This window comes from Grampus griseus, assembly GCF_964374135.1.
Source record: "Grampus griseus genome assembly, chromosome: 8".
Lineage (NCBI taxonomy): Eukaryota > Metazoa > Chordata > Mammalia > Artiodactyla > Delphinidae > Grampus > Grampus griseus.
The window spans coordinates 39,722,168-39,741,351 of NC_139002.1; the positions used below are offsets into that span (position 1 = coordinate 39,722,168).

At 46.2% G+C, this 19,184-nt stretch overlaps 1 protein-coding gene across 1 annotated transcript in view; it reads right to left on the reverse strand.

Annotated features, from left to right (window-relative positions):
- PANX1 (pannexin 1) overlaps nt 1-19,184 on the reverse strand; it is a gene marked incomplete at its 5' end in the record, with an annotated part of 34,914 nt that overhangs the window by 13,753 nt on the left and 1,977 nt on the right. Inside the window, one exon of the mRNA XM_082660338.1 lies at nt 1,218-1,357. Coding sequence (XP_082516464.1) covers nt 1,218-1,357 — 140 coding nt within the window. The remainder of the gene's footprint in view (nt 1-1,217; nt 1,358-19,184) is intronic.

Genomic DNA, 19,184 nt, shown 5'->3' on the forward strand with positions numbered 1-19,184 from the left:
TCAGTCTTTGGCTTTTTAGAAGCTAACACACCGGGAATTCCTGGGTGGCACAGTGGTTAAGAATCCGCCTGCCCATGCAGGGGACACAGGTTTGAGCCCTGGTCTGGGAAGATCCCACATGCCGCAGAGCAACTAAGCCCACGTGCCACAGCTACTGAGCCCATGTGCCACATCTACTGAAGCCCGCATGCCTAGAGCCCGCTCTGCAACAAGAGAAGCCACTGCAATGAGAAGCCCACGCGCCACAACAGAGAATAGCCCCCGCTCGCCACAGCTAGAGAAAGCCTGCACGCAGCAACGAAGACCCAACGCAGCCAAAAATAAAGAAATAAAAAAGCTAACATTCCATGCTTTCCTTGGTGGACGCTGAAGATGCACAAACATTCTATTCATTTGCATGATGAACAGAAGAACCAGTGGCTGAAAGTAATGACAGGCTGAAACAAAGTCCTACTTTCACAAGTACGGAGAAGACCCAGCGGAGCTGCTTCATTACGCAGAGAACGTCCTGCTGCACAAACCTGCCAAATCTGGCCCAAGTTCCACACGGCCCAGCCTTTGTGAGCCCTGCCTCCACAATCTCCCGACCACGGAGCTGCTGACCTGCTCCTCTTCTCTGCAGGACATTGGAGTCTCCCAGGTAGCAGCTCCCCTTCCTTGCAGCATGTGGACCCATCAGAAAGCAAAGGCATGTATTCCAAAAGCTGTGCTGCGATCAATACCCCCAGATGGAATCATCCCTGGGCTTCTCGATGCTGCAGTAACACATGCGCTGGAAGCTGCTGACCTCTACGTTGGTCTTTACTTTTTTCAAGAGACCCTGTGTGTGGTGGAATAGGAGCTGGTCCAAGCTCTGATTCCCAACTCTGCTGTTCTCTAACAAAGCTCACTGAGGCATAAAAAATGTACTGAGAGCCTCGTATGGTTCAGACACCACTGGGCATCAAGGGTAGAAAGGCCACCGAGACACATGAGGTGCCGGCCACTATGGAGCTAAAATCAAGGAGTGCCTCAGTTTCCCATCTCCTCAAGGAAGGTGCTGGACCAGGTAATCTCTGAGGTTCCTTCTGATTTTAATGTGCTACAGTTTTACGATCTGAGTTACAGCCCTGGTTGGCCACAGGCATCCATGTGGCTTTGGACTGGTGCAGCCTCTCTGGGCCTCAGTTCCCGCGTCTATAAAGCAAACAGGTTAGATTTGCAATGTCCCCAGTTACCTTATGCAGACACAATGGAAGGTTTCCAGAGTCACCCTGCAAGGAGTCCTTCTGCTGGACGGCTGCCCAGCAATAAGAGTCCACGAAGGAGGCCTGACGCCACGAGAAAGAACTGGGGGAGAAGCAGCTTATTTGGGTACCTGAGAAGCAAGAACAGATTGTTCCAAGTAAATGAAAGTGCAGGTGTCTGGACCCCTCCTGCCCCACCCATAATCCCTCCCTCCCTGCCTCAGACTTTCAGGTGTTTGCTAAGTCACCAAACACCACTACAGGAGCGAGGCCGGCACCAAAACCAAACCCCCAAGTCTGCAGTAAAGCTGAATATTTGCGAGCTTTCTGGCCAACACTGGTTGTGACAGCAGCTTGGGCTCAGGTGGGGAAAAACCCTCGAAAGAAGTGAAACCATCATAAAGGAAAAGTGCAAAGGAAACACGCTGAGTTGGTTTAATTTGGGGTGAGGATTGAGAGAAAGGAGAGGGTTATAGGGCGGGGAGTAGGAAGCAAGGAGGAGAGTCAATGCAGAAAATTGAACCAGAAAAGGAGTCATTTTTAGAGCAAAGGAACAAAGGACATTCAGCCTGAGGACGAGAATGCTGACGGAACATTTGGTAATACACCACTGGACGGCAAATCGACCGTTTTCCAACTCCTCTAAGAAAAAAGAAGGCACAGGCCCAAACTGCGGTCCAAGTGGTTTCCATTCAGAAGGCAGATGCTCCAAACTGCGAGCCTGCAGGCAGGGAGATGGGCGCAGGATGGGAAACCAGGACAGCTGGGTCCCACTCGAGGCTCTGCCGTTAACTTGCTCTTCTGGGAAGGAGCTCTGGACCTCGGTTTTCTCCTCTGCAAACTGAGAACCACATCGCTCTGCAAAGGCTACCGTTACTACCTGGAAGATTCTTCATGCCCCTGAGTGCCTCCCGACTCACATGGGCCACCGTGAAAAACAGGCCAGTAGGACTTTCAGGGTGCAGGGCTGAAGCCGTGTCTCCCCTCCTTGCCAGTAGGCAGAGGGCCTGGTGCCGAGCCTGTCCTGACAGCCCTGAGCCCAGCCCCACTCCCCTGCCCCATCAAGCAGGTACAGGAACATGTGTCCCTTCCAGGCACAGCTGCTGGGGGACAGCTGACACACTCTCTTCCACAGCCTGCACAGTGGGAGAGTGCCAAGTGCCTGGGCTCTGATGTTAGCTGCATCTAAACCTAACTCTGACCCTCACAGCCGGGTGACCTCAGGTCACTTACTTACAAAGCCAGGGATCTCCAAATGGGGATGACGTTAATGTCTAGATTCTGAGTAGTGTTACCTGGTTCCCGGCAGTTGCACACGGGACATCCTTCTGTACCAAGTGGCTAGCAGATTCTGTTACAGCTTCAGAGATGGGGGAGGGGGTGCCCACCATTCTCCCTCCCACCCTGCAGAGAGGACAGGACAGTAGGAAGACACTGAGCTGGACTTCCCTGGTCCCTTTATGAGGGACATAAAAAGCCTCAAAGGGTCGCCCTCCTCTGGTGAGGGGTCGGCCTTTATACTTGTGACAGGAGAGGGTAGTGATGGGTATGTTGTCTAGAGAGTAGATTCTTGTGGTGAAGGGGGTGCAACAGGCCAGGTTCTGAGCACCCCCTCTTCTTCGTCAGGTGTCTTTATGCCCACAGACGTCAAGAAGGGACTTCTCAGATAGAGCCCTTGGAGACGACTGTGAAAAGTCACACACTTTCTGAAAGCATCCTCTAATAGGGTAACTTCTTGCCAACCAGGAATGGTTTAAATATGAGTTGGGGGTGGGAAAGACATTTAAGGTCCCTTCCAACTCTTACCCCATTAAACTTGAGTTCCTACGTTTTATAAAAACTAGAGCAATCAGGATAGCACAGGACCCCGGGGCTAGCCTCACTTTGCTCTTGCATCAGTATTCCTCTGTCAAATGCTTCTGATGAGGTCCAGACACCAAGGCTTACTGGGCATAAAACAGCAGATACTGTAAGAAGGACAGACAGGCCCCAGGTTATAGATGGATGGTTTCTGGCAAGCTGCTGTCCAAACACATTCTCCTGAAAAGGGACAATGCTGTTAGGATTTCATGGAAACCCTTCCGGCCTGCAGTCCTCGTGCATGTAGCCAGCATCTAGTAACCTTCTTTCCATAGGAAAAGTGCTTCGAGTTTTCCTGGGACGTCAGGGGCCTCCCCCAGGGCAGTGATGGAAACTGCTGGAGCATAAATAACTCAATTTTTTCACACCAAAGCTTTTGCAAACGAAGAAGAAAGGAAATTTAACAGAGTCTACAGACAGAGGTTGAGCACACGTTGAGCTCCTAAGTAGACATTCTTCATCTGGAATGGAAGATGAGAAGAAAAGACAACCGATATTCACAGGACACCACACCACCTTTAAATCATTACATTACCTCATTTAAACCTCACAACCAAATCGAGGGAGGGGAATAGACAGATAGATGGGTCTTATCTTCATTTTACCCTGGAGGAAACCGAAGCTCACAGTAATTCAGCGATCCCTCACCCGAGGAAGTCAGTGGTAGCATCAGAATTTGAATGTGTGTCTAACTCTCAGTCTCTTAAAATGCTCCTCTCTGGACCAGTCACTCCAACAAGGCCGAGCTGGAGGAGGTCCCAGGAGCCTGGTGGAGCAGGGTGGTTTGAACACTCGGTTACTCCAACTAACCAGCATGGGCAGAGCTTCCTAGCAAGGGTCAAGGTCAAATCGGAGAAAAGGAGCAGATCAAGCCCCGGGTATTGGATATTCCCAGGCCAGAAACGGGAAACAAAGGAAGTCAAGAACCAGGCAGGGGTAGGAGTAAAGGGAGGGACCTGCAGGAGGTCCAAGCGGGAGGGTGCCAGGACCTGCCCGAGCTGGGCTGTGCAGCCCTACACCTTCACCCAGGGCCTGACAGCCTAACCTGGCCGAAAAGCACATGTCAGGAGGCTCAGCTGCAGCCATGCGGCTAGGATGTTCGGGACCTGGACCATCGTGATTCATCTCCAAATGTTAACTCCACATCCTTTATCTCATTTACTCTTCAAAATGATACTGGGGGGTGATGATTTTGTAATGGATAAAAATGTCGAAATCACCATGTTGCGCACCAGGGACTAGCACAGTGTTGTAGGTTGATTGTACTTCACAAACAAACAAACTCATAGAAAAAGAGATCCGATTTGTGGTTACCAGAGGTGGAAGATGGGGGGCGGGGGAACCGGATGAAGGCTGTCAAATGTACAAACTTCCGGTTAGAAGGTAAATAAGTGTTACGGACATAACGTGCAACATGACACATAGAATGAACACTGCTGTACGTTCTATATGAAAGTGCTGAAGAGAGCAAATCCTAAGAGTTCTCATCACAAAGAAAAATTGTTTTTCCTTTTATTTTGTATCTGTATGAGACAACGGGTGTTCACTAAACTTACTGTGGTGATCATTTCAGGATGCATGTAAGTCCAATCATTACCCTGTGCACCTTAAACTTATACAGTGCTGTCTGTTAATGATACCTCAGTAAAACTGGAAGAAAAAACCAATAATTTTGGGAGGCAAACAGGTGTTTTATATATTTTCCTAGCAGTCTTCCAGTAAGGAGAGCTTCTGGTCTCCTTCGTCCACCTTTTTAAACTGTTGCCAGATCATTGACCCTCAAGCTCAGTTCTGATCTTGACACTCCCTTGACTCAACATTTTTTCATTGGTTCCCCGCCACCCAGAAGACAAATCCGAACCGATGCTCCAGTCCAACCCAATTATTGCTGTGGCTTGCGCAGGCCCCATCTGCTCCTAAATCTGTGCCTTTCCTCACATCAATCCCTCTGCCCAGGGGGCCCCCTCTCCAATACTTGTTAAAGTCAATGCCCCTCCATGTCCACCTCCATGGCCCATCCTTCAAAGCCCAGCTCAGATATCACCCTCTGCATGAAACCGTCCCCACTCAACTCCCAGAGCCCTTTAAAGCCATCAGAGACAGAGAATCACCTTCAACCATGTTGTACAGACATGCACGTCTTATCTCCTCTAGTAATATCTCAACTCTTGACTAGCAGAGTGAACACACACACACACACACACACACACACACTCTCTCTCTATCTCTCTCTCTCTCTCTCCCTCCGTCCCTCCTTCCCTCCCTCTCAACTTCATAGAGCACCCTGTATCAAATAAATAACACCTGTCTGAGTGCTTTAAACGTTCCCAAGTACTATGATAAATAGTATCTCAACTAACAGTCAAGCGCTCCCTGTCAGATACCACTATCCCAGCTGAGGAAACAGAGTCCCTAATCCACAGTGATCCTCCAGCCTGGTCCCATGCCCTTTCCACTCCGCTCTGCCGCATGTTGGCTGAATGAGGGCACTCATTTCTTTCTAGGGAGTAGCTTTAAGTGAGATCTGCATTGCCTTTCACAACTGTACAGAAACCAAGAAATAAGTTTTGGCTTTACACCAAGAACAATACCACCACTTCTGTCCAGCTGAGAGTGCAGACTGAGCTGTGGGCTTTCCATATGTGTCTGGCCGGATAGAATGAAAGATGGGCAGGAAACATGTGCTCCGGGGGCTCCATGGCAGCAGCTGCAACATCTGCTAACAAGTGACCCACATCACAGACGTCCCTCCACCCACTCTCCGGGCCCCGGTCTGGAGCCTAGGGCGCGGGTCACCCCTTCTCCTAAGTGTCAGCCCAGCTAAAACCTGTTCCTGTACCACAGACGCAGCTGGTGGAGAACCAGAGGGTAACACAGCCTGAGGGGAGACAGGACGGGAGCCAGGGAGGTGGGCCAGCCCAGCAGCTTCTCCGTGGCACCAACACTAGCTAGTACAAGGCTAGTGCAAGGCTCTCTGCTCCTGGTCCAACCCATCCAGAGGGGCTTTGGCCTCGTTTTGCTGTCCCTCTTTTTTTGATAAGCTTTCTTTTCATTCTTCTCATTATTATCACCCAGTTGGTTAGGAGGGCCCACATCTGAAGGGCTGTGAGTTCTGAGCCAGCCCCTAGCATCTTCTGACAAACATATGCATCCTCCCTCCCCGGGTGTTGTGTGGGAATAGGTTATCTGCGTTGCTTCTGCATTTAAATGCTACATGCAACTGTGAGGGTAGCGCAGGAATCAGGCTTCCTGAGAAGTTAATGCAACTCACCAAAATCGCAAGTTTAACAACACACCAATAGAAAGATCTAGTTAACTGCCTGGGAGGACATTAGAGGAATTTTCAAACGGAAGAGATTCTAACCTGGTAACCAGCACAGTGAAGAGAGTGAAGGGGCAGCAGAAGCAAGAAAAGGGAACCACCCCTTGCTGTGTACTCTGACCCCATTTTAAAATGGGGAAAGTGAGGATTTCGTGACTCGTGCGTTATAGAGATGGGGTATCAACCCAGGTTTCCATCTTTACCTTCCAAACACGAGGAAGAGGAGGCAAGAAGCACAGGTTATTGAAGAAAGTTGGGTCAGAGAAGGTCGAAAGAGAAGGAGGGAGACAGGAAAGTTTCTTTGAACAAAACAGTAAGCCCTGGGCTTGCTGTTTCTGGGAGGCAGAAAGGGAACACAGCAGTCATTACTATCGATAGAATATTTTAAAAGTTTGCAAAATGTTTTTATTTTGCAAAACTAAAACTCAGTTCTATTTCACTTTAATGTAAATGATACCATTCACACATATATATACACCATTCACACATATATATACACATACCCAGGGGATCCAGGTAGGTCATAATACAACCTATGAAGCCCTGAATTTGAAAGTTCTTGCTATATTTTAAGGTTGCCAAAAAAACTGAAAACAACTGTATTATAAACTCTCAAGTTCAATGGGAATAATCACATAGAAAGGGACCCTGATTGTGCGGTAGAGAAAGAGATGGGTAGTGGTCAGCGCTTAAAAATAAACGTGAAATAGTAACAAGAACTCATAAGGATGAAACAGGCCTGAATCTGTTTCAAGCACCTTCGACACCAACATAAGATCAAATGAAGTCTGTCCCAAAGGATCGCTTCTTGCCATATACTCAGAGAGCCCAACCCTGATAAAATAGAGTAAAATTCCAAGAATCTCAGGACTACTTCTCTCTCTAAAACAGAAACAAATTCCTCCCCTTTCACCTCTCCAGGCGACTTCAAACCAACCTCTAGCTTCAAACACAAGCAAATACATAAAGTTCCAAATGGTCCATTCTGGCCTTCACTTTTGCTTTGCGGGAACTGACCCCACGGCACAGGTGTTTTAAACCAGTGTGAAAATATATAAGTACTCTCTGTAGCCCAAACTGAAAAAACTGAATTGGAATGATAGTTTTCTTTTCCTTTAAACCAAGTTGATTCACCAGTTCTCTTTTTTCCCACAGCTAAGCCTGGCTTTTAAAGACAACCCAACCGGAGCTAATATCTGCTCCTTGATAAAATGGGCATAATCTAGTGTTATCTTCTAAATGAGTCCCAAGGAGTCCCCAGATACTTCACTACCCATCCCAAACAATAAACTGTTTGGCATTTCTGCATTAACAGTTTTCTGCTTTAGACAAAGGCCCATCAGTGCACAGTGCTCTCACGTATGGAGGGGAATAACAGCCCGGACCACATGGTCCAGGATTTGTGACTACAGGGCAGAAAGCCAAGGGAACATACAGTTAAGGTGGCGAGCCTCCGATGGAAACTGCAGGGCTCCTTTAATTCAGTCAAGAATGATGGCGTAAACAATATAATATTACACAGCCTGCTAAGTGCAAGAGCGGAAGTGAAAAGGGAGCTAGACAGAGACCGCTGCTTGAAGGAACCACGAGGCCAGCACTATACCCAGAAGAACAGACTAGACAACTAAGCAGCAGTCTGAAGTGTCGCTTTCCTGAGGTGGAGAATCCAGTCCCTTAGTACATCCAGAACGTCTAGACCACACAAAAGAAGAACTTGTATTAATCCAATGTAGAATCTGACAACTGTCCAGTGAATAAAGTTTCAATGACCCGGGTACCAGGGAAAAAAGATATGAGAACTTAATGTTCTAGTAAAGATGCAAAAAAAAAGTACTCAATGTATTTAAATATTATTTCTTTTTAAATTTTGATCATCGGGCTTCCCTGGTGGCGCAGTGGTTGAGAATCCGCCTGCCAATGCAGGGGAAACGGGTTCGAGCCCTGGTCTGGGAAGATCCCACATGCCGCGGAGCAACTGGGCCCGTGAGCCACAGCTACTGAGCCTGCGCGTCTGGAGCCTGTGCTCCGCAACAAGAGAGGCCGCGATAGTGAGAAGCCCACGCACTGCGATGAACAGTGGCCCCCGCTTACCACAACTAGAGAAAGCCCTCGCACAGAAACGAAGACCCAACACAGCAAAAATAAATAAATAAATAAATTAAAAAAAAAAAATTTTTATCATCTGAGATTAACTAGTTCAAACATACAGAAAATTACAGAAAATAATATAACAGATACCTAGGGGTTTAAAACAATATTGACATTTTGCTTTGTTTACCTCATCTCTTCTTTAAAATTAAACATTTTATTTTGAATTATTTTCAGACCTATAGAAAAGTTACAAGAATATTACAGCGATATTCAGCTATAAAAAAGAAGGAAATCCTGCAATTTGTGTCAACATGGATGGACCTTGAGGGCATTATGTTTAGTGCAATAAATTAGACAGAGAAAGACAAATACTTCTGATCTTATTTATATGTTTTATCTAATAGAATTGAACGCACTGAGACAGAAAACAGATTGGTAGTTGACAGAGGCCGGGCATGGTGGGGTGAGGGAAATGGGTAAAGGTGGCCAAAAGGTAAAAACTTCCAGTTATAAGATATATAAATTCTGGGATGTAACGTCAGCACAGTGCCTATAGTTAACCATACCGTATGGTATATTTGAAAGCTAAGCAAGTAGATCTTTAAAGTTCTCATCATAAGAAAAAAATATATAACTATTTGAGGTGATGATATTAATGAAATTTACTGTGGTGATCATTTCACAATAGGTACATATATCAATTCATTATGTTGCACACCTTAAACTTATGCAATGTTATGTGTCAATTACAGCTCAATAAAACTGGAAAAAATAAATAAAATTTGTAAACATATAAAATACAGCATCACCATAAAAAATAATATTACAATGAAATACCACATTGTCAACATTCTGCCACACATCCTCCTTTTATACACATGTATGTATAATATATACCTTTTTTCTGAACCACTTGCAGAGGTTATGACCCTTTCCTCTCAAAGTGTGTATCTTCTAAAATAAGATATTCTCTTACATAACCCAGTCCAATTACCAAATTAAAAGCAGCAACAAAAAAACGAAAACACTACTGCTATCTATATTCAGATTTCCCGAACTATCCTTTACGGCAATTTTTTTTTTTTTCCCTCTACTCAGGATCCAATCCCGCACCACACACAGTGCATTCAGATGTCGTATCTCCTTAGTTGCTTTATCCTGGGAGGGTTCCACAGCCCCTCTCTGTCATTCAAGACCCTAACGTGTGAAGAGCACTGGCCCTCTGTTTTGTGCGACACCCCTTCATTTGTGTTTGTTCATTGTTTCTCCATACTCTGATCTAGGTTCTGCATTATTGGCAGGGATCCCAATAAGGGAAGGGTTGTTGGTCATCCACAGGACACCCCCGGAGGCGCCTGACAACAGTTTCCCCCATGACAGGTAATGTCACCTATGATGGTCACTTGGATAAGGTGCCTTCTGCTAGGGCTCTGCTGTAAAAGTGGCTTTTTCCCTTGAGAAATAAGTGGTCTATGGGGAGACGACCCTCCTAGACTGTAAGTATTCTGTTCCCCAACAAGCTTTCATCCAGTGGTGAATCAAATACTTCAACTGTGGTTGCAAAGTGAAGATTTTCCAACTTTATTCTTCCCTCTACATTTATTAGCTGGCATTTTACTACAAAAAGGAACTTCACCTTCCCCACATTTTTTTCTTTTGTAGCATAAACATGGACTCAGGTAGTCTTTTGTTTTTCAATATTTTATAATCCGTTACTTTTATTTATTTTGATGCTTAAATTGTTTCAAACTAGCTCCTATACCTAATATGTTCCCTTTGGTTTTGAGCACTTCCATACTTCCTGGCACAAAATGTTCTGGGCTTATCTTGTACTTTCCCTGCCCCAGGCCTACAATTGGCCATTTCTCCAACGAACCTTCAGTTCCTTTAGTCGGTATTAAAAAAAAAAAAAATTTAATAAATTTATTTATTTAATTTTTGGCTGCACTGGGTCCTCGTTGTTGCGCGCGGGCTTTCTCTAGTTGTGGCGAGTGGGGGCTACTCTTCGTTGCAGTGTGCAGGCTTCTCATGCGGTGGCTTCTCTTGTTGCGGAGCACGGGCTCTAGGCTCGCCGGCTTCAGTAGTTGCAGCACGCAGGCTCAGTAGTTGTGGCTCATAGGCTCTAGAGCGCAGGCTCAGTAGTTGTGGTGCATGGGCTTAGTTGCTCCGCAGCATGTGGGATCTTCCCGGACCAGGGCTTGAACCTGTGTCCCGTGTCCCTTGCATTGGCAGGCGGATTCTTAACCACTGCGCCACCAGGGAAGTCCCGGTAATAAAATTTTAAAACGAAGATTTGGATCTTAGCTGTGCTCACTGCTACTGAGATGTCATTGCTCCCAGGCCCTTTCAACAGACACAGATAGGAAATCTATTTGTGTGTGTCTGTGTGTGTGTGTGAGTTTATGATGAGACTTCTAATTCCAATCCAACACCACTGGGATCTTCCTTGTCTTCCCTCATTCCATGTTTGTATCCTTCTTTCATTTAGACCCTTAGCTCCCAAATACATCAACATAGTTACTCATTGGCTCAATCCTAAAAATTCACACAAAATAATTTCAGAACTTTTAGGGACTTCCTTGGTGGCACAGTCGTTAGGAATCCGCCTGCCAATGCAGGGGACACAGGTTCGATCTCTGGTCCGGGAAGATCCCACATGTTGCAGAGCAACTAAGCCCGTGCACCAGGACTACTGAGCCCGCACGCCTCAACTACTGAAGCCCCACGCTCTGGGCCCTGTGTGCTGCAACTACTAAAGCCTGCGCACCTAGAGCCTGTGCTCCACAACAAGAGAAGCTACCGCAAGGAGAAGGCTGTGCACCACAACGAAGAGTAGCACCCCCCGCTGTAACTAGAGAAAGCCCGCACGCAGCAACGAAGACCCAATGCAGCCAAAAATATAAATAAATAATAATTGCAGAATTTTTAAAGCAAAGACATCTTCTGGTATTCATTTTAAAAGGTTCACTCTGGATGCTATGTCAAAAACTGGCCATTCAGGGTCAAGAACCGAAGTAGAGACCAGTCAGGAATCTGTTGCAATAGTCCAAGTGACGTAAAAAAGAATGAAATAATGCCATTTGCGGCGACGTGGATGGACCTAGAGATTGTCATACTGAGTGAAGTAAGTCAGACAGAGAAAGACAAATATGATACCGCTTACATGTGGAATCTAAAAACATTTATAAAACAGAAGTAGAGTCACAGATGTAGAAAACAAATTTATGGTTAGCAAGGGGGAAGGGGGGAGGGATAAATTGGGAGACTGGGACTGACATATACACACTACTATATATCAAACAGATAACTAATAAGAACCTACTGTATAGTACAGGGAACTCTACTCAGTACTCTGTAATGACCTATATGGGAACAGAATCTATATATCAAATAGATAACTAATAAGAACCTACTGTATAGTACAGTGAACTCTACTCAATACTCTGTAATGACCTATATGGGAATAGCATCTAAAAAAGAGTGTATATGTGTATATGCATAGCTGAGTCACTTTGCTGTATAGCAGAAACTAACACAACATTGTAAATCAACTATACTCTAATAAGAATTAATTTAAAAATAATAAAAATAAAAATAACGATAACACAAATAAAAAAAAATAGTCCAGATGAGAGAGAGTATGAAGAAATAGTCACAGCACACGTCTGCCTGAAGTCTCTTCCATCACCTCTAGGTCCTAGCCTGGTCCAGGGCAAAGGTTTTGCTTCTATAAAATGAAGATTAACACAAAAGGTAGATGAAAGGTAAAAAGGGAAATTAACACAAACATCTCTGCTATAATACAATTTGTGTATTTAAAAAAAAAAGTAGTATTCTGCAAAATCACTAAAATAACAGAGCTATGGAGTATATAGGATTGAGGCAGATCACTCCAAGTCTCTGCAGATTTTGTACCTCGAGCACTAATCAAACAGCAACAATCCTGATTAAAAACACAGTAGTGTGGGCTTCCCTGTTGGCGCAGTGGTTGAGAGTCCGCCTGCCGATGCAGGGGACACGGGTTCGTGCCCCGGTCCGGGAAGATCCCACATGCCGCGGAGCGGCTGAGCCCGTGAGCCATGGCCGCTGAGTCTGCGCGTCCGGAGCCTGTGCTCCGCAACGGGAGAGGCCACAACAGTGAGAGGCCCGCGTACCGCAAAAAAACAAAAAACACAGTAGTGTGATGGAGGGTGTGTAAGAAAGGCTGCTGAGTTATGCACCCAAGTAAAAAAGTGAAACACACAAAGACCAGACAGAACCGCCTGATAGCACCTCCAGAACAGGGCGTTTGACCAACGTGCAGCCAAGAGGAAGAGCGTGGGGTTAATGGGCATCACGTGCGCCATATTCCTCTGAAGCTTGCTTCATCCAGATCTTCTTTGGTGGCACAAATCACTCACATGCTGAAAAAACGTATAGGAACCGATGTGACTCACACATGATGCTGGTATTCCCTATACGCTAATCACACATAAGCTACTTTCCATCACAGAATCACCAAGAACAGATGTCATTTACTAAATACTACGAGTAGATAGGAACTAGATGCGCTCACTCAATCGAATAAAAGAACTGTGAACTAGTTATCATTTAGTTTCATCTGTCAGATGTGGAAACAGAGGCTCAGAGGGGTTAAGCAACTTCCAGAGGCAGACAGCTAATACTTGGTGTAGGTTCCAATCAATCCCAAGTGTGTGGCCCTCCTCTTTCCCCAATATGATGACACCCTGAGAACAAGGGACCAGGGGAAAGAGAAGGTGGAGGGGGGGCAGAGTGGAGGACAGGCGCTGTGGACAGCAAGGCCAGCCAGTAACACAAGCAGAGCAGGAAAGGGCCAGAGGCCTAATTTGTGTGAAACAACATGGAAGTCCAGTTAGGAGTGGGGAAGGGATTTTAGCCTAAAGGGAAAAAATTAGGTACATCTATAAGAAGAGGTTCTAGAATCTTTATTTCCTGAATATTGCTTTAAGATCTCATTATATCCAATAGTTATTAAGTTTTCTCTTTTACTTGCTAGTAAGTTACTTAACCTCTCTGAACCTAATATTTCTTGTTTGCAAAACCTCATAGAATTCCTATAAAGATTAATGAAATATCTACCACAGTGCAAGCAGATAGTAAGAACTCAATAAACGGTAGCTGTTTTTATTTCTATGCGTCGGGCGCACCATGGTAAGCTCTGGAGATACAAAGGTATACGGTTCCTTTGTCACATCCTGTATTATTTTCTTCAGTGCACTTATAATTATTTGAATTTCACCGTTCTTACTGGTTTACCTGTTTGTCTTATCTTCTATAAATCTTGAACATATGCATTGTGAAAGCAGGCCTTGGATAATCGGGATTTGAGATTTAACGGGGCCCCAGGCTGAAACCAGACCCAACTTTGTTAAGCCCTTTTGTATCACCTCTCCCTCAAAGTTGCCTTTTAAGAGCTAGATCTTGTAGTTCCTGCAATAAAGAAATCCTATTGTGTTGTAGAAGGCCTTGAGTGTCTAAATTTGGTATTTAATGTCACAGAGCTTTTGTGCCAGCAGCGTACCAAAAAAAGCCAAGGACCTTGCTCTCCCCAAGGGCTGTTCCTTCTGTTTCTCTTATGGTACAACAGAGCACAGCTGTTCTCCCGAAGGTATGCAGGCCTCGATGGCGTTGCACTCCACCCAAGAAGCATTTATTGGGCATGATACCACGGGGGATTCAAAGACAAAGAAAGCGTGGTCCCTGTCCTCCAAGAGCTTGCAGTGCAGGAGGAGGCCAAGAATATGAACCACTAACGATAACAAACAAAAAAATTGCATAAGGTAATGGCTGAGTCATGGCAGACTTTCATACTTGAAGGGAGGAGAGGAGAAAACCCAGGCTGGGAAAGAGCATGAGAAAGGCTCGGAGTCTTTAAAGTTCACCGCATATTACGAAGGGGAGCACAGCACTGTGCCTGGAACAGAGTCCAGCTGGGAATCAGATAAAGGACGTCCTGGGATGACATGCTGCAAAGTCTAGGCTTGATGCTATGATAATGGCAAGGAGGTGTGGCAGGATGGGTGGAGGGACTGTGTTTTAATATCCTTAGGGCTGTAATTCATGCACCCATGGTCCTGATGCCCTGCTGAGGCTGCAGTGCTGGCCATGATTCTAACAGAGAAGGCACCCTCCCCAGCAAGAAAGCCAGGAGTGGGGAAGATGGTCCCGAGAGTGGGGAGGATGATCCCGTGGCAGCAGGGCCGAGACTCAGAACAAACTAGTAGCTTCTGTGCCGGGTACAAGCTCGTTCTGCTTTCAGTGCACTCTTCCTCATGCACAGGACAGGGAGAGGGCAGAGGACACAGCAGTGCCCGAGAATTCGGGCTTCAGAATCAAAGCTACCGTCCCGCTCTGCTCTGTGTGCCCTTGAGCACGTTATCTGGCCTCTATTGGCCTCAGTTCCTCATCTGTCAGAGTCATACAGTACTGGGGCGTGTTTAGCAGCTAACCTTTACTGTAAGGTTACTATGTCCCAGATATGGTTCTAGGGCTCACGTGTGTTAATGCGTTTAATTCTCACCACCCTGTGAGATAGGTTTTACTATTACCCCATTTATTGATGAGGAAACTGGGGCACAGAGAAATTATGGAACTTGCCCAATGTGTCACAGTGTATGTGTGATGCACCAGGATTGGAACCCAGGCAGTCTGTCTCCAGACTCACATCTTAACCAATATTCCACAGTCTCCCCAGAATTAAAATATACACCTGTTTTGAAGAATTTCTGCTGGGAAAAATATCACGCTAGAAGGACCTAGCACACAGGCAGCGTCAATATATGGTGGCTTCATGTGATAAAGGACTGTTATTAAATATATACAAAGAATTCCTTGGATATAGAAGATGTGGTGTATATATACATAATAGAATATTACTCAGCCATAGAAAAGAATGAAATAATGTCATTTGTAGCAACATGGATGGACCTAGAGATTACCATACTAAGTGAAGTAAGTCAGACAGAGCAAGACAAATTTCATATAATATCACTTACATGGGGAATCTAAAAAAATGATACAAATGAACTTATCTATAAAACAGAAACAGACTCATACACAGAGAAAACAAACTTATGGTTACCAAAGGGGAGCACGGTGGGGTGGGGGGGAGGATGAATTAGGAGTTTGGGATTAGCACATACAAACTACTATATATATAATAGATAAACAACAAGGTCCTCCTGTATATTCAATATCTTGTAGTAAATTATAATGGAAAAGAATCTGAAAAAGAATATATATATCGCTGAATCACTTTGCTGTGCACCAGAAACTAACACGACATTGTAAATCAACTATACCTCAAATAAAAAATACATATACAAAAAATTCTTAAAACTCAACAATAAGAAGCAAACAACTCAAAACATGGGCCAAAGATCTTAACAGACACCTCACCCAAGAAGGTATGCAGATAGAAAATAAGCACATGGAACAACAAGATACCAGTAAACACCTATTAGAAGGGCCAAAATCTGGAACACGGACAACACCAAGTGCTGGCAAGGATGTGGAGCAATAGGAACTTTCATTGACTGCTGGTCAGACTGCAAAGTAGTGCAGCCACTTTGGAAGACAGTTTGTTAGCTTCTTACAAAACTGAACGTACTTTTACAGCAAATGTGCTCCTTGGTATTTACCCAAAGGACCTGAAAACTCATGTCCACACAAAAACCTGCCCATTGATGTTTATTACAGCTTTGGTCGTAACTGCCAAAACTTGGAAGCAACCAAAGACGTCCTTTAGTAGGTGAATGGAAAAATAAACTGTGGTACATCCAGACAATGGAATATTATTCAGTGTTAAAAAGAAACAGCTACCAAGCCATGGAAAGACATGGAGGAATCTTAAATGCATGTTACTAAGTGAAAGAAGCCACTCTGAAAAGGCTACGTACTGCATGATTCCAACTGTATGAAATTGTAGAAAAGGCAAAACTATAGAGACTGTAAAAAAGCCAGTGGTTGCCAAGGGTCACACAGGTGAGGGTTGAATAGGTAGAGCACAGAGGATTTTGAGGGCAGTGAAAATACTCCATACGATACCATAATGATGGATAATTATACACTTTTCCAAACCCACAGAATGTACGACTCTGGTGGGGAATGTTGATAACAGAGAAGGCCGTGCATGTGTGGGAGCAGGGAGTATATGGCAAATCTCTGTGCCTTCCCCTCAATTTTGCTGTGAAACTAAAACTGCTCTAAAAAAGTAAAGTCTTGATGAAAACGTACGCGTGTGTGTGCACGTACAACAGCAGCTATTAACATCGCTCCTAAGGACAGCAGGGGAAGGAAGGCATTAGAAGCAACTGCCTAAGTGCAGAGGGGAGAGGCAACATTTCCCTCTGGACACCAAGCCCTCTGGCTGGTCACCTGCAGGGCCCCGGCCAGGCCCTTCCAGAGCTGCAGCTTCTCCCAGGCCCTCAGCGGACAGGGCTTCCTGCTGTGCCAGGCGATGAGAGCCAGCTGCTGGGGTCTACCCTGGACCAGGCTTCCGCATGGACCCGGCCCACCCCTGCCAGGCACAGGCTTCCTGACAGTCCACTGCTCCAGGCCGGGCTTCCACGAGACCGTGGAGCCCCAGAGCAGAACCGCTGAATGCAGCCAGCTTGGGGACTTCCCAAATCAGCTCCAACATCCCAGAACAACGGGAGGTATCGGGTGTGCCCGCAGAGCTCCCAGCAATGGCTCCCGATAAACTTTTATAAACTATCTGCCCCATACAAAGCACCATGGTGGGGCTTCCCTGGTGGCGCAGTGGTTGAGAGTCTGCCTGCCGATGCAGGGGACACGGGTTCGTGCCCCGGTCCGGGAGGATCCCACATACCGCGGTGCGGCTGGGCCCGTGAGCCATGGCCGCTGGGCCTGCGCGTCCGGAGCCTGTGCTCCGCAACGGGAGAGGCCACACAGTGAGAGACCTGCGCACCGCAAAAACAACAACAACAACAACAACAAAAAAAACCCAGCGAGGTGACACCTCTGTACTGACACAGAAGGCTTCCCACACCTTTCCACACAGTGTGCTTTCCATACTAAGCAGGAAAATGCAAACCACTATGATGTGACTCAGTTTGGTTAAAAAAAAAATGTGTATACGTTATATTAATGCAGAGAAAGGGGATTTTATGTCTGTCCAGTGTCCACGGTGTTCACCTGTACACATAGTGAAGGAGGTTTATGAATCCTTTACCATGAGAAGGTATTTAGGTACTATCTGTACAATAAAGTACCAAAAAAAAAATTAAGAAAGAAAAACATGTATGTATCAGTAGCCTCTCTGGATAGCAGGCATCTTTCTGGAAAGGGACCAGGAGGCTCCCTTGGTGCTTTGCCTTTAAACGTGAGCTGAGGATGTGCTGTTTTGGGACCTTTGCCCTGAGACCCTAAGTATTAGCCCATTCTTATAGACACCCCTGAAGAGAAGAATCAGCTTTGCCACCTGGTACATGCTGAAGGGCAGCCTGAACCCATTTCCCAAGACGTGCCTACAGCAGCCACGACAGGGCAGATGACTTAAGCCACCTGGTTGCTGACTCGGAGGAAACAAGAGGGGAACTGGGGACTGACAGCATTGGAAGCAGCTGCAGCTCTCTCTGTCCCCTGGCTCACTGGGGCTGGCCCAGCGCCTGCCCTGTAATGACAGCAGCAGAGCAGAGCTAACCCTAAGGGACCAAATCCCTCTGTCCAGAACTACAGCTGCCTGCTGGGAGGGCAGCAGGGAGAGAAGGCTCCCTGGGCGGACCAGACACCCTTCCCCAGGGGTCCAGTGGCTGCCCCTGCTGCTCATCTGGTCCAGCCACCCTGGCACCGGGCATGAAGCATCCTGGTGGGAGATAGGAGCTCTGCTCTCCCAGCGTCTCCTAAGATACCAGGCTAGGGCACCAGAGAGTCAAAGCAGTCCCTGAGGGAGGACATCTCGGTCCCAGGTCCTGAGTAGCCCTAAGCCAAGGGTACTGCTGACCCATCAAAAGACCCCAAGAATAAGAATCCCATTCAGAGTCTGGTCTGTTGAAAAGTAGCACGCTTAGGGAATTAGTTTCTTCGACAATTTAGATAAATACTCCTAGAATTTCAGAGTCTGAAGGCCATGTAGCCTAATTATGCTTGCATTCTACACAGAGTTGTCACTCAGCTATTTCCTAAACTAACTCACTAAGTCTCTCTCGATATAGATACACCTCCAGGGGAAAGGGGCTGCACCTCTAGAGGCATCTGGGGACAGGTGTGGTAGAAATGAAGGTCCTTCTGTGGCACAGAACTCTGACCTCCTGCACCTACCATATGGCGACATTCCTGTGTTCTATGCAGCCACATGGAATGACACTCATCCACCTTCCACTGAGCCTTTCAACATTTCAAACACAGATTCTTCCTTGCCATAAAAATACCACGAAAGGAAATGACTGCAAAAGGAAATTTGAGGTACTTGCAATACAACCTATGCTTATAAGTCAAGTGGGGCAACTGAACGGGGCTCATCATGAACGGTAACCAGTCCTCCCTCCTGGCATCAGATGGCTGCTCCCCCATGACAGGGTCCATGGCTCCCTGACTCCTGGGTCCTCAGTGCCCAGCACTGGGTCCAGCCCACAGCTGGTACTCAAGAAACATTTGCTGAAGGGAAAGATTATCTCCAGGACCCATGCTACTTGGTGGTTTTC